Source organism: Uranotaenia lowii, chromosome 2 (genome assembly GCF_029784155.1).
Source record: "Uranotaenia lowii strain MFRU-FL chromosome 2, ASM2978415v1, whole genome shotgun sequence".
NCBI classification, from domain to species: Eukaryota; Metazoa; Arthropoda; class Insecta; order Diptera; family Culicidae; genus Uranotaenia; species Uranotaenia lowii.
In genome coordinates this window covers 402,950,630-402,965,927 of record NC_073692.1, presented here as the reverse complement: position 1 = coordinate 402,965,927, position 15,298 = coordinate 402,950,630, and the positions used below count along the sequence as shown (strand labels likewise).

The 15,298-nt window shown below is 33.4% G+C and overlaps 1 protein-coding gene across 1 annotated transcript in view; it reads right to left on the bottom strand.

Annotated features, from left to right (window-relative positions):
- The window catches only part of LOC129743344 (uncharacterized), a 27,244-nt gene extending 12,678 nt beyond the window's left edge, over positions 1-14,566 (bottom strand). Inside the window, exon 1 of the mRNA XM_055735326.1 lies at positions 13,361-14,566. Coding sequence (XP_055591301.1) covers positions 13,361-14,566 — 1,206 coding nt within the window. The remainder of the gene's footprint in view (positions 1-13,360) is intronic.
- Between the last annotated feature and the right edge of the window lie 732 nt (positions 14,567-15,298).

Here is a 15,298-nt window from a genome sequence, read left to right as displayed (position 1 = left end):
ACAAAAATGACAAAAATGACAAAAATGACAAAAATGACAAAAATGACAAAAATGACAAAAATGACAAAAATGACAAAAATGACAAAAATGACAAAAATGACAAAAATGACAAAAATGACAAAAATGACAAAAATGACAAAAATGACAAAAATGACAAAAATGACAAAAATGACAAAAATGACAAAAATGACAAAAATGACAAAAATGACAAAAATGACAAAAATGACAAAAATGACAAAAATGACAAAAATGACAAAAATGACAAAAATGACAAAAATGACAAAAATGACAAAAATGACAAAAATGACAAAAATGACAAAAATGACAAAAATGACAAAAATGACAAAAATGACAAAAATGACAAAAATGACAAAAATGACAAAAATGACAAAAATGACAAAAATGACAAAAATGACAAAAATGACAAAAATGACAAAAATGACAAAAATGACAAAAATGACAAAAATGACAAAAATGACAAAAATGACAAAAATGACAAAATGACAAAAATGACAAAAATGACAAAAATGACAAAAATGACAAAAATGACAAAAATGACAAAAATGACAAAAATGACAAAAATGACAAAAATGACAAAAATGACAAAAATGACAAAAATGACAAAAATGACAAAAATGACAAAAATGACAAAAATGACAAAAATGACAAAAATGACAAAAATGACAAAAATGACAAAAATGACAAAAATGACAAAAATGACAAAAATGACAAAAATGACAAAAATGACAAAAATGACAAAAATGACAAAAATGACAAAAATGACAAAAATGACAAAAATGACAAAAATGACAAAAATGACAAAAATGACAAAAATGACAAAAATGACAAAAATGACAAAAATGACAAAAATGACAAAAATGACAAAAATGACTAAAACGACAAAAATGACAAAAATGACAAAAATGACTAAAACGACAAAAATGACAAAAATGACAAAAATGACAAAAATGACAAAAATGACAAAAATGACAAAAATGACAAAAATGACAAAAATGACAAAAATGACAAAAATGACAAAAATGACAAAAATGACAAAAATGACAAAAATGACAAAAATGACAAAAATGACAAAAATGACAAAAATGACAAAAATGACAAAAATGACAAAAATGACAAAAATGACAAAAATGACAAAAATGACAAAAATGACAAAAATGACAAAAATGACAAAAATGACAAAAATGACAAAAATGACAAAAATGACAAAAATGACAAAAATGACAAAAATGACAAAAATGACAAAAATGACAAAAATGACAAAAATGACAAAAATGACAAAAATGACAAAAATGACAAAAATGACAAAAATGACAAAAATGACAAAAATGACAAAAATGACAAAAATGACAAAAATGACAAAAATGACAAAAATGACAAAAATGACAAAAATGACAAAAATGACAAAAATGACAAAAATGACAAAAATGACAAAAATGACAAAAATGACAAAAATGACAAAAATGACAAAAATGACAAAAATGACAAAAATGACAAAAATGACAAAAATGACAAAAATGACAAAAATGACAAAAATGACAAAAATGACAAAAATGACAAAAATGACAAAAATGACAAAAATGACAAAAATGACAAAAATGACAAAAATGACAAAAATGACAAAAATGACAAAAATGAAAAAAATGAAAAAAATGACAAAAATGACAAAAATGACAAAAATGACAAAAATGACAAAAATGACAAAAATGACAAAAATGACAAAAATGACAAAAATGACAAATATGACAAAAATGACAAAAATGACAAAAATGACAAAAATGAAAAAAATGACAAAAATGACAAAAATGACAAAAATGACAAAAATGACAAAAATGACAAAAATGACAAAAATGACAAAAATGACAAAAATGACAAAAATGACAAAAATGACAAAAATGACAAAAATGACAAAAATGACAAAAATGACAAAAATGACTAAAACGACAAAAATGACAAAAATGACAAAAATGACAAAAATGACAAAAATGACAAAAATGACAAAAACGACAAAAATGACAAAAATGACAAAAATGACAAAAATGACAAAAATGACAAAAATGACAAAAATGACAAAAATGACAAAAATGACAAAAATGACAAAAATGACAAAAATGACAAAAATGACTAAAACGACAAAAATGACAAAAATGACAAAAATGACAAAAATGAAAAAAATGACAAAAATGACAAAAATGACAAAAATGACAAAAATGACAAAAATGACAAAAAATGACCATATTAAAAATTTAAATTTTTATCATAGTTGAAAGAGTGACGAATTCTTCTATTCTGTTATATCAATTTATGATTAGGTAATTCCTGAATGATACTAATCCACCGTAACAAACATAATCATAAATGGCATAAGTACATTGTCGGTCTTACTTTGTACAATGCTCCCAATTTTCTGCAGCTGTCTTCATGTCGTGGATAAAGCATTTCAATCGTATCGATTCGACCGCTAATGGATTCGTGAGTAATTAAGCTGTTTGATCCATTTCACCTTCGCTGCGGCCGCATGAATGAAATGGGTACGCTCACAGCTTCTCTCCACTCCCGAGTTTCAGCAAGCAGATTGTGCGGAATTCGTCAAAATCGAAGCCCTCCAGCTTAGCGGCCGCGAGTGAAACTCATTAATTTTAATAAGTGTATGCAATGCAACTTGGCGCGTACCTACTAGTGCAGAATGTATGAACGTGAAGTTTCCGTACCCTCATAATGAACATGTTCGATACGGCCGAAAGTGAAAGATTGCAAGTTCTGTCGGATTGCAGCCAACAACCTCCCCAAAGGGTGCCCAAAGTTTCGTCTGGCTCAGTTCGGGGGTCTTAGTTTGGACCACCCGTTTCGTGATATGGTCATTTGGTAAGCAGGAATTATGACTGCTGTAATTGAGCACCGCAGCCAGGGCAACCCCAGATGTGTGTGAACTGTTTATTTTCTCAACGAGGCAGCTTTATTCTATCTTTACAGTTGCGTTTCTCAAGCTGGAACCAAAATTCAGGAGACATGTAAACGGTTATTGGGGACGTCAGATTTAACGCTTTTCCTGCGGAGCAACATAAATAGGTAGCTGATTACGGTGTAGGTCACATACATTACCGGTTTAAAGGTTAACTGTAATGGTATCACAACCCTTTAAATGGGGTGTTTATTTCACGGCTTAATTTCCTCCGTACCCCGTCAATTGGTGATAAATGGAACAAACTTACGATGTGGCTTAGAGTGCATAAGCAAACAGAAAATATTGTTTACTGTATAAATGGGTTTAAGTCTAAATTGACGAAATTAACGAATTCTTTGATGAAAGTCGAGTGTTAGAAAACAAAATTCTAAAAACAAGAACATAAAACAATTAAATAAATCAAATGTTTTATATTTAAATCATCTTAATTCAACTGTACCAATTTAATCTTGTAATATGTATTGAAAAGTAATTTATTATTGATTTGATTACGGATTAAATTGTTGATCTTCTTCCTTAACTCTTTAACTTTTTTTTTTACTTATTGTAATCAATCTCTTCAATAAAATTTGTAAGAAACTCTTGTCAGCGATTATTATTTTAATCATTAGACTGAGTCGATTTGGTTATTTTTTAATTTCTCAAACCCTGGGCTCTTTAAAGCTGCGTTTTGGTTTTAAACTCATCTATGATTTTTGCAGAATTTTAGGTAAGGTTTACATTTAGATTTGTATGGGAAAATTGAATATATTGTTTAGAAATTTAAACATAATTTTTGTTTCATCTGTGGAACAGAGCCTTTTAATGGGTTTTGTGCCAATTTTCAAACTCTTTGAAGGAAACTTTTCATTGAACAACTTAGTCCAAGGTCGTAATTTTGTATCTTGTAAGACAAAAAATGTATTAGCCGTTGAATAGGGGTATGTTTTCTGGCATTGAAAATCAATCATTTCATTTGACATCACTGCTGGGTGCCTAGCGAGGTATTGCATGATTAATTTTCAAGGAATACTTCGATCGAAGGTCTGAAGCAACTGTCAAATCACATACAAACGAAACGTCGGTGCGGTCTTGAAATTACAGTTCGGAAATTTTCTTCTCTTTCAGCCCCTTGACTTCGATAGGCACAAGCAGTGATGTCAGTTGAATTGATTGATTTTCAATTTCAAAAGACATACCCCTATTCAACGGCTAATAGCTTTTTTGTCTTATAAGATACAAAGTTACGGTGCAGGATTAAGTTTTTCAGCGGAAGTCTAACGTAAATTTAAATTAATTAAATTTGCAATAACCCATATCCAAGCTTGGTTCTACAGAAGAAACAAAAATTATGTTGATTTATCAGAACAAAATACCCTCTCAATATTCTCAGTCAAAAATAAAAGTTCAAATTAAGTCATTGAAACGTAACTTAAAAATTCTACGAAGAATCTAGGATGAGTTTTGAACAAAAACGAAGCTTTTAAGAGCCCAGGATTTGAGAAATTCGAACATGACTGCAAATCGACTCAGTCTACTGATCATATTTTTTAGTTTCGACTCGGATGCTTAGAACTTTTTTTAGCTTTTTCAAATTTATTTCATTTTTTAAATAACAAAATAAGTCTATTGATGACACACAGTTCTTTATTTTTTTTTTGTAGAAAATAGACTCAAATATTTCAAAATAACTTCACCAGCTTTATTACAATTTATTTTAACAAATTTCTTTGATTTTACAGCTACTTGTATGGAACCGTGAATTGTCATGTTTGAAATAAGACTTTTGTTTAACTTTATCTTAACATGGAATAAACTACTTTATGATAGGGTATGATCATAAAAAAATAAATATTTTAGGTTAGAATTTTCCGAATCATAGAGAACTTCGAACCTTGGGGGTAAGTTTTTGATAAAAATTTTGCCAGCTTCTTATGGGTGAATTTATTATTCAATATCTGAATCCGGATTCTGATTCTATCTTAAATAGTTATTTAATCAGGGCATGTTTGAAGGTTTTGTAATGGAATTTAATAATCATTTCAAATGTATCTGACCGTGGCCCCTAAGGCATGGTTGAATAAATTTCCCAAGCCTGGAAAGCAGTAAAAATAAGCCTCCCATATTTGTCGCTCAAATTACGCTAATATATGAAATGAAACTAATAACAGTTGTTATTGAACACTATTAAACGATTTTGTTTTCTTTAAGTTACATAGTCGAGCTTAAACACTTTTAAATAGCTTGTTTGTCTAATTGAAGTGGCTTGATCGGCTTTCAAAAAACCAACAAAGTTGTGTAGCATTCTCTAAGTCTTTCCTACAGGACGTTTAAAATACCATCATGACTTAGGGAAGAAGCAAAGTTTGCTAATCAAACACAAGCTCAAATCAAACATATTTGAAATGTCGCCCTTATCAATTTTCTATCAACCGATAGCGGAAAATAAGTTTGTAAAACAAGATCAACTTTAAACATAACGAAAAAAGTGCACATTTTGACCCCCTCCCCCCCTTTTGTCACAAATCCTAACGCCTCGACGAAACTCCCTATGAAAATTACGTTATGCTGATAATTAACCTCCCCCCCATATCTTCTCATGTTTTTAAATAACGGGTTTTTCATGGATATTCAATACACATTTTAAGGAGTCTATCTCAGAATCTTTAAAAAGGAAAGGTTGCAAACCAGCTTCAATCATGTTGATGCTTACAAATTCTAAGCTGCTTTTGGTTTGCTGACACCCAAAATAATTTAGAAATTATTTTTATGGGATTTTTCACGTAAAATGAGATTTTGTTACATCATATTGATTCTACGTGAATCTTGTAGTCACCAGAGTTTTTCAAGTGCGCCCTGGTAGTAACTACTTTACTTCCACATAATTGCCCCTTGAATTTCACGTAAAATCTAACTGGTTGCTTTAAATAGATTTCGAGTATTTTTTCCTAAAATTCTTATAAGAAAAGGTCAGTCCGTTTACTAGGGAAAAATGTGTGAGGAAGTTAGGATTTTTCTCGCTAGGACCATGAAATCTGTAAATTGCTTTAGGATTATTTGGAAGGTGAGTTGTCAAAATATTCGTGATTCATAGCCGAATAGAATTACTGTTGATTTGGACAGCGAAATTGAAATTCTTAACCAAATGATTTTTTTTAGGCCACGGAACATCCTTTTGCGGAAGGTTGATGTTAGGTTTCCGAACATCCTGACGGAACCGAGGGATTGTAAAACGAACTATTTTCTATTGATCCAAGTAAGGTAACTTACTTACTTTTGATAAAATTCATGTTTATTTATTACAATTTTTTTTATTTCTACAGGGTTACACAATTAAACCAGGACCGGAATGCGGATTGTTGCATTTTTTTTTGGTAAAGTGATGGTGTTCTGTAAGTGTTGGGCGAATAAGTTTGGAATAAACTTTATTTAAAAAGAAATTTCTTGGTTTTTAAAAAACGAAATAAAAAAAAACAAAAGAAACATTATCACATCATGCCATACTCACTAAAAATCACGTCAATTTAAGTTGATGTTCATTATGCACCGATTCTTATAGGGGCAAGTTTACATATTTATTTAGCACTAGCTGACCCGGTGTGCTTTGCTACACCTTCCAAAAATTATTGAAATTTATGGTACCTAGTTAATTAACTTTTATTTTTTTGCACAAAATTATTAATCCAATTTCAAAAACATTAATTTTTTTTTCAAAATAAAATTGAATTTCTTTTTAACTTGAAATCTTAATTAAATATTTTAAAATCAAACCATCTAAGAAACATTGCCCGTACACAAATATGTTCCGATGCAAATTAGGCTCATTGTCAGTTATCGAAATATTAAATATTGTATGAGTGGCCCTTTTCTAACTTTTTATCGTTCAACTGAATGGAGGGAGGGCTGCTAAACTACCGGAAAAAGATTTCTTATGCTCAAATACTCTCCCATGCAAAATTTGGTTTCGTTTGCTTTATTAGTTGTCGAGTTATGCTCTTAATTTTGTATCGGACCCCCTCTTCCTATATCTATCCCCTACCCGGAAGAAATGGATAAAAATCAAAATTTCGTGTATTCATGCCAAATTCTGTCCATTTGCTCAATTTCATGATTGTTCCCATGTAATATTTGGTTCTATTTGTTAGATAAGTGGTGGGTCGATTTTTAAGTTCTTAGTTTATGCAAAACAATCGTATGTGAGCTCCCGTCTTCTTCAAATGTATCACTAATTGAAGGAGAAAGAAGTCTCAAAGTTGTTTCCATTTGCTCGATAAGTTCTCGAGTTATGTGAAAAATTGTAAAGGAGCCCCCCTCTCTCCTTCCTATCACGCAATCGGAAGTAAAACCAATATTCACAGAAACATTCCTTGTGCTCAAATACCCTCCCAAGTCAAATTTCGTTCCATTTGCCGGGTATGTTCCCGAGTGATGTGAAAAATTGAATGGGAACACCCTTCTCCGAATAGTTTTCAAGTTATGTAATAAAAAAGGGGTTTAAAGCCCCTCCCCTCCTTCCTGAATCTCCACTGGAAGAAAGGAGGGGTCTGAAATAATCATAGAACCATTTCTCGTATTCCACTACCCTCCTATGCTAAATTTGTTTCTGTTTGCTTCATTAGTCCTCCAGTTATGTAAAAAATTGTAAAGTAGGCCCCCTCTCTCATTCCTATTTCCCCACTGGAAGGAGGGAGGGGTACCAAACCATCATAGAGACGTTCCTCGTACCGGAATACACTCCCATGCCAAATTTGGTTCCATTTGCTTGATCAGTTCTCGAGTTATGAAGACTTATCACTTTTATTTAAATGACCCCCTCCCCCCTTCCAGAAAGACGGAGGGATCCCAAACTATTATAGGAACCTTCCCCGACCTCCAATACCCCTCATCTGCAAAGTTTCACGCAAATCGGTTCAGTAGTTTTCGAGTCTATAGGGAACAGACAGACAGACAGACAGAAATTCATTTTTATATTAATATAGATTTACGTTAAAATCAAGAGGATAAAAATTATGTAGTTTTTCACGTAACCACTACGTTCAAATTATTTGACGTGTATCATTCTGAAAAAATTGCATGACATCAAAATAGCTGCGATTGACCTGAAATTTTTCTGGGGAAAATCGTTACGTAACGATGAGCATACCTCCACTTCTTCCCCTATGTCACAGTTAGTAATGCTCCCTCCCCTCTAGGAGCGTTACGTAATTCATGTACGACCCTGATAGGATACGTTGCATCTCACTCGCTCGTTTGGGAACCATAGCCAATCCCAAAGCGACCAAAAGTCTCGTTAAACAGGCCAAACCCAGCTTAATCAAAACGTTGAAGTTCCATTACAATTTTGAACGGCCTTCTGTTCAGCTCACAAGTATTCGTTTAATCAGCAAAAACAGAGATTTATCTCCTCTCCTCTCTTGCTTCGATTATCACCAGCCTATTTTGATACCCTGCTGCCCTCCATGTGGTACTGCTGGTTTCTCGCCATCCATCTTTATTCTTCCTCGACTAATATTAAACAACATTACGAAACGGCTCATAAATTAAACATCCGTTTTATTAATATCGGTTAAAAAACAATTCAAATCCATTTTAACCTCAAATTTTGAATTAAGAGTATATTCGGAAAAATAAAATGCAACACTTTGTTTTATGAAAAGCTCTTGAATGCATGGATGTAAATTGATGAAATTTTCTGCGAAGTTACCTGGTAGTGTAATATCTACATCTGCAAATTTTTGTGATGTTCTATCAATTGGTTTTTGAGATAGCGTCCAATGAAGAAATTTTTCAATTTTAATTTTTAGGCAACACGTGCGCCATCTATAATGCATACTATGAACCATACTTTTTTCGAATCAAGGCTATTTTTGATTACGATTTTTGTTTTCTGAAACTTGGCCTCCAAAATAACTAAATACTTTGAATTTGGTCGAAGTTATAACAAATTTATCCGATTGTCCTTCTTCGACATAAAAACAACATATTTGACTCACTCCATCACCGTTTTTGCGTAATGGCACGATTCCAGATCCAACTTAAACGGAATATAAATTTTGTGGGAATTATTGAAATACTTTTCAAAGAAAACAGTCGCATTTGGAGGCTCTCTTCTTCGTACTTTTAGCTCTCCATCTCCATCTGCATTAAGCTCATCCAATTCGTTATTCGTTATGAAAGACTGAGTTATTTGCAGTTTCCACACACAAGTTCTAGATGTTAAATTTTTTAATTTTTTCTTAAGGCTAGACTTGTTAACGAAAATTTTCTGTTTGAAATCGTGCCAGATGACCGCTAAATGGTTCGTTTTGCTGTCCATTACGATTTTTTTTTTCAAAATATCCCCCCACAAGCAGTCTAAATATTTTGTGCACAATTTGACCACCATATTTTCTTTATTTTACTGGTGGGCAGCTTTTTACTTTGTAGAACTGAAGTCAGGTTTACTTTTAAGTCAGCTAGACGTACCAATCAGAAAAAAGACTTTTTCATCACTTCTTCTTTTCATATTTTCAGATTGAGCTTGAAAAAACCCCTTCACATTCCTCTCACTTGATGGAATCAATCATCTTTACTTTTATTAAAATTTTTGGACACTTTTGGATCCTCTAGGATTTCTTAACCGATTTCTCATGTTAATTTGGGTCGAAGAGTTGATTTCCAGCTGTTTTTGGGTCTCCCACTGGAATTTTTCTGAATTTTCACGATTCTGCAGAAAAAATTTTGTTCATGAAGTTCAGTATTGGACGCTATCTCAAAAACCACTTGACAGATTGTCACTATATTTTGTATACGTACAAACAGCATTACTTGGAAGCTTCACTGAAAATTTCATCATTGCTCTAGCACTGTCAAGTTGACACTCCTGGAACTCTAAGGGGTTAATATTTCTTGGGCGGATGAGGGTCAAAAGAACATACTTATTGATTTTAGAGTTGTTTCATCTTCCCTTATGTTAGTCTGACTAGTCTTTTGTATGACTTTAGATTTTAATTAAAAAAAAACAAATGATTCAAAACGGAAATAACAATGCCTTCAATTTTAAATAAGCTTTCATATTTTAGTTTTTTACTCCTGCTTTTTTACCAGTATTTAATTTAAGATAACAAAATGAACATTTTTGCGATTTTACTGCATTGGCGGCTTGTTTTAAAACGTCTTCATAAGAATAAGATATTTTTCAAGTTCCGAAATGTAGGTTGTTTGGCATTATGATTGCTTTTCTGAATTTCTATTTATAAATATTGTTTTATCTTGTTTGTTTTGTTTGATTTTGTAAGTGTCTATATTTTTTAAAATTTCATTTAGTTATGTAGAATGCATTTGTTCATTTCTTGGTAATTCTTCCTTGTTATTTATTTTATTCTATTTTTCAACCTCTTTTTAGTTCTTAGCTTAGCTTAGCTTAGCTTGATTGACTACTCACATCCACCTTGAATCATTGAACCCGAAATGCTCCTTTAGATGTCTGGATGAAGAATTTATAAGTATTCTAGTATACTCTGTGATTGATTTCTCAATTGGTTTAAATATAAGTCAATTCATTTCGGATTCCAAGTTCGCAGGCTTGGCTCAGTAGAACAAGTTCCACATCGCCAATGGTTGCTACTCCGTGATTGACCGAGGCCATAAATTTTGCTCAGAGGTCAAATGAACGGAACCTGGGATTGGCTACACATTCACAATGCACAAAACTTATGCTCTCTATTTAAACATCAATAACGGCGCCTGCCACGTCCTAGTAGTCAATTGATAGGATAGAAAAATGAGAAAGAGATAAAAGAACAACTTTGTGCTTAAAGACCGAGGTCACCTCTGCATCCTTGCAAAAAAATTGTGTAGGGAATAGGGGGAAAGGAAATAATAAGGAAACACTTTTGACTAGTGTTATGCTGATAGATTTTTCTCCTGAAATAAAATTTATATTTATTAAAACATTTTAACCAGGTAAGAAACAACATTTTTGAAAGGTGATAATGACTAAAACACATTAGAAGTCAATCTATCAAGTGATTTCCATTGTCATATCTCTAAAAATTGTTGTTCAATTATATGAAAAGTTCAAAATGATATTCGAACTGGTGTTCTAAATCATATTTTTGTAGGAATTTAAAAACCAATAAAAATGCAAAAGTTTAAATATTTTGGAGTAAAATCCGAAAAAGATTGTAATAACTTAAATGTTGAATAGAACCATATTGAAGAAATCAAGTCCAAATTGAACGTTTTACCACTTTTTTCAAGAGAAATGGAGAGAATGTGATCACATATAAAAACATTAAATGTTGATTATTTTAAACAACTTCAATTGAAAAATTCAGGTAACGACTTTCGGTATTTGATCAGAAACAGTAGGATTTAAGGTGTTCCATGTTTATGATTTAATCATGATATAAATGAGTATCGATGAGTCTCCGAAATTTTGAACATTTGAATAAGGAAAAATTAAAGAGAAATGAAGAAATTCAAAAGAAGTAATTTATTAAGTCAATCCATGATTTAAACATTAAAAAGAACCAACTTTGTTGATACTATAATTTGAATAACGATTGGTTTGGAAACATTGAAAATCATTTTATCAAAATAACGAAATGTTTTTTTGTTACTCTTTTAATTTGACACAATTATTTGTGAATAGCTTTCCGCATTGAAAACATTGTAGTATTTAGGGTTAATTTACAGATTTGACTAAATGATTATTTAAAAAAAATGAAAATACTTAGCTTTAACTTTTTCCGGATACCAAACATGAATAGATGACTTCGAAAGTTTTAATCCTCGATAAGTATGATTTGCGGACCGCATTCCAGAAAGACGGACAACTTTTGAAATAAGGGATTGAGAGCACATGAATTTTTTTCCATGAAAACTAAACACTTCCGTCACCGTCCCTGTTCAAACTTCTCCAGCAAAAAAAAAATATTTTTCAACCTCTTTTTAGTTCTATTGAGCTTGGCGTTGATGCTGATGGCGTTCAAAATTTTATTTTTAAATCAAATACACGTAAAACTACCTCCATTAGCTACCTGTAATGTTGGGTTTTGTTTATGTTTTGTTTTATTGTTTTATTGTGTAAACCATCTGACATAATTGTCTTAATGATATACTTAAATTAAGGTTACATAAATATATTGCACGAACGATGATGTTTCTAATTATTATTTCACAATTCATCACTTAAATAAGCTTCAATCTGTCGTTTAAAGATTGGTGTACATACATTGAAGTCAAAAAGCGTATAAAATTGTAGAAAGCTTATTTTTGCGGAACGTAAAGGGTCGTTACTACCATACCGAGTGCTTCTTGATTCTAGTGAAAGCCAGTCACGAATTCGCAGAGATCTTTCAGGGGCATAGATGTCACATCGAGAAAGAAGCCATGAACAATCGATTTCATTTCGTAAAACCTTCACCACGAACAGTGACTGGCATGACGATCCGAGAGTGTGTGAAGTCCCAGTAAAGCACAACGCTGTGCATACGGTGGCAGGTTTAGAGGGTTCTCCCAAGGCAACTCCCGAAGAGCATATCGTACGAATTTTCTTTGAATTGCTTCAAAACGCGCAATCCACACAGCTTCAAATGACCACCACACTAGGCTTGCAGATTCTAATGTTGAACGAACCAAACAGCAGTATAGAGCTCGCAGGCAGACAGGATCAGTGAATTCTTTGCTCAAACGTAAGATAAATCCCAGCATCCGGTTAGCTTTCTCGATAGTTGCAGAGTAGTGGTGCTTGAAAGTCATATGACTGTCTAGAATAACACCCAGGTCTTTAATTTGGTCTACACGATGCAACTGTTCGCCCAGAATATTATAATCGTGCACGAAAGGTTGTTTCCTGCGTCCAAATGTTATGATACAACACTTAGCAACACTCAAAACTAGAAGGTTGGCTGCACACCAGTTCACTACTGTATCGAGGTATTGTTGTAATTTTTGGCAATAAGTAAGGCTGTTTATAGTCAGAAATATTTTCAGATCATCCGCATACAGGAGTACTCCACATCCATCAAGAAGCATGTTAATATCATTGCAGAACAGCGTAAACAGTAATGGGCCCAAATTACTGCCTTGTGGTACCCCTGAAGATAGAATGAAGTCGATTGATTCAGCGGAGCCGATTCTGACAGCTAAACGACGGTTTGTTAGGTAGCTCCTAATCCATACACACAGTCTTTCGGAAAATCCTAAATGTTGTAGTTTCTTGAGCAAAATTTCGTGATTCATTGAATCAAACGCGGCAGTAATGTCAGTGTATATGGCATCAATTTGCTTACCGCCATCGATATTGGATAAACAGAATGATGTGAAAACTGCCAGGTTTGAGGTTACTGATCTTTTGGGAAAAAATCCATGCTGATTTTCAGAAATCCAACTCCGGCACGAAGAAAACATTACATCGTTGACGATCCTCTCCAAAACCTTTGAGCAGGCAGCTAGCGACGTGACACCTCGGTAGTTACGCACATCCTGTTTGTCACCTTTTTTAAAGATAGGGCTCATGAATGATCTCTTCCAGGTGGCAGGAAATTTTTGTTGTTCGAAGGACAGGTTGAATATGTGAGTGAGTGGCTTTACCAGTACGGCGCTACACCTTTTTAAAACGCACGAAGGTATGCCATCTTTACCGGCTGAGGTAGAAAACTTCAAATTATTGATAGCATCAAGAACCATTTCTTCGGTAATAGCGAAGACGTCAAGGTCTAACACATCTCTGGGTAATAATGTTACCGCTGCATTGATTTCGTCTGTACTTAACGATTGTATCGGGAAAATACTGGAAAAGTGGTTGGCAAAGAGGTTACATTTCTCGGCAGAAGATTTGGCGGTTCTGTCTTTTAAATGAAGCACCGCGGGTAGACCAGACTCCTTCCTTTTGGTGTTAACGAACTTCCAGAACATTTTGATATTACGGAGAAGGTTAGATTGTGTGCGATCTAAATAGCGACGATAGCAAAGGCGATTGTAGGTCCGATATCTTCTTGTGGCATCATTCAATTTTGTTTTTAAAAACGGGCAGCGGGAGCCACTAAACAGTCGTAGCCATTTCGATCGAATCGGTTTTAGCTGTTTTAGGCGATTATTTGTCCAAGGAAGTCGGAGAGGAGGTCTTACCAGTGGTACAGAATTATCGAAGACTTCACTCATAATGGAGCAGAATGTACTCACAGCCATATCTACATCAGCACATCTTTGAAGATTCGTCCAGTTAATCTCGGATAACGCTCGGTTCAATACCTCAAAATCAGCACGACGGAAGTCACGAGCGGATGCGTCGAAGTCCTCAATTAAAGCTACAGGATTCGGGAACGAAATATTGAATTCAACCGGAGGATGATGCACGTCTATGGGGACAACAACTTCATTGGCCTCGATGATGGTGCTGATCAAGATGGACTCATCGGTGAAGACTGAATCCAGCGTTCGATTGTGAAGGTTCCGTACACCATTACGTTGATGCATTCCATTCAAAATAGTTCCATCCACTAGAGAGGCACTTGCCGTACTTATTACTGATGAAGGATCGATCAAAAAGTTGTTGCCTTGACCAGAGATCCACAATATTGAGGTTGGTGTTTGTTTGAGATCGAATAATATTCTCATATCTCATGCTAAACTTATCCCTTTTATTTTTAGTATATCAAAAACTGAATTTAGCAAGGTACAAATTACAAGTTTTGTAAATTATAATTATTTTCAATATTGAACCGCCTCACATATAAAAGAAAACCAAGTCAACCACCTGACGATGAAATATATCGAACAACAAAAATCTTTAATTTATTCCATCTCATTGAAACGAATGCAGAATAAAATTTACTTTGCATACATTAACGAGCGTCGATATTAAAGAGCTTTTAAGAGTGACAGATTGAGCAATTGAAGTCGTTTCCCGTTTTGAGAGAAACCATTGCGGAAGTGTCGTAAATTCAATTAAGTCAAACTCTGTCAGTAAGGAATCTAGATGAATTTGATTGAGCAGCTTAGCACAGTTTGAATATTTTATGAGTTGATGAATTTCGTTATAGATAGGTATGTTTAAAAAAAAAAAAAAACAAAATATTAAACCCACCCACACAAGTACCAATCAGTGCGAGCGCCAGCTGGATAATTGAATAGAGAATGCAATTGAGGTTCAAGCATGAGGCTTCAACTTCATGACCTGGCCCTGCGGCATTCAAGGTTCTGAAAATTGCGGAACAAAAATGCAATGCACTGATTTCAGCACACGCCCGCCGTCAATTCACTTGAGAACACTCAACGGCAGCGCAGCAGTATAAATATTGATTTACCTACCAAACCGATTGGAGAACGCGTTTCGTCGTTGCGTGATGC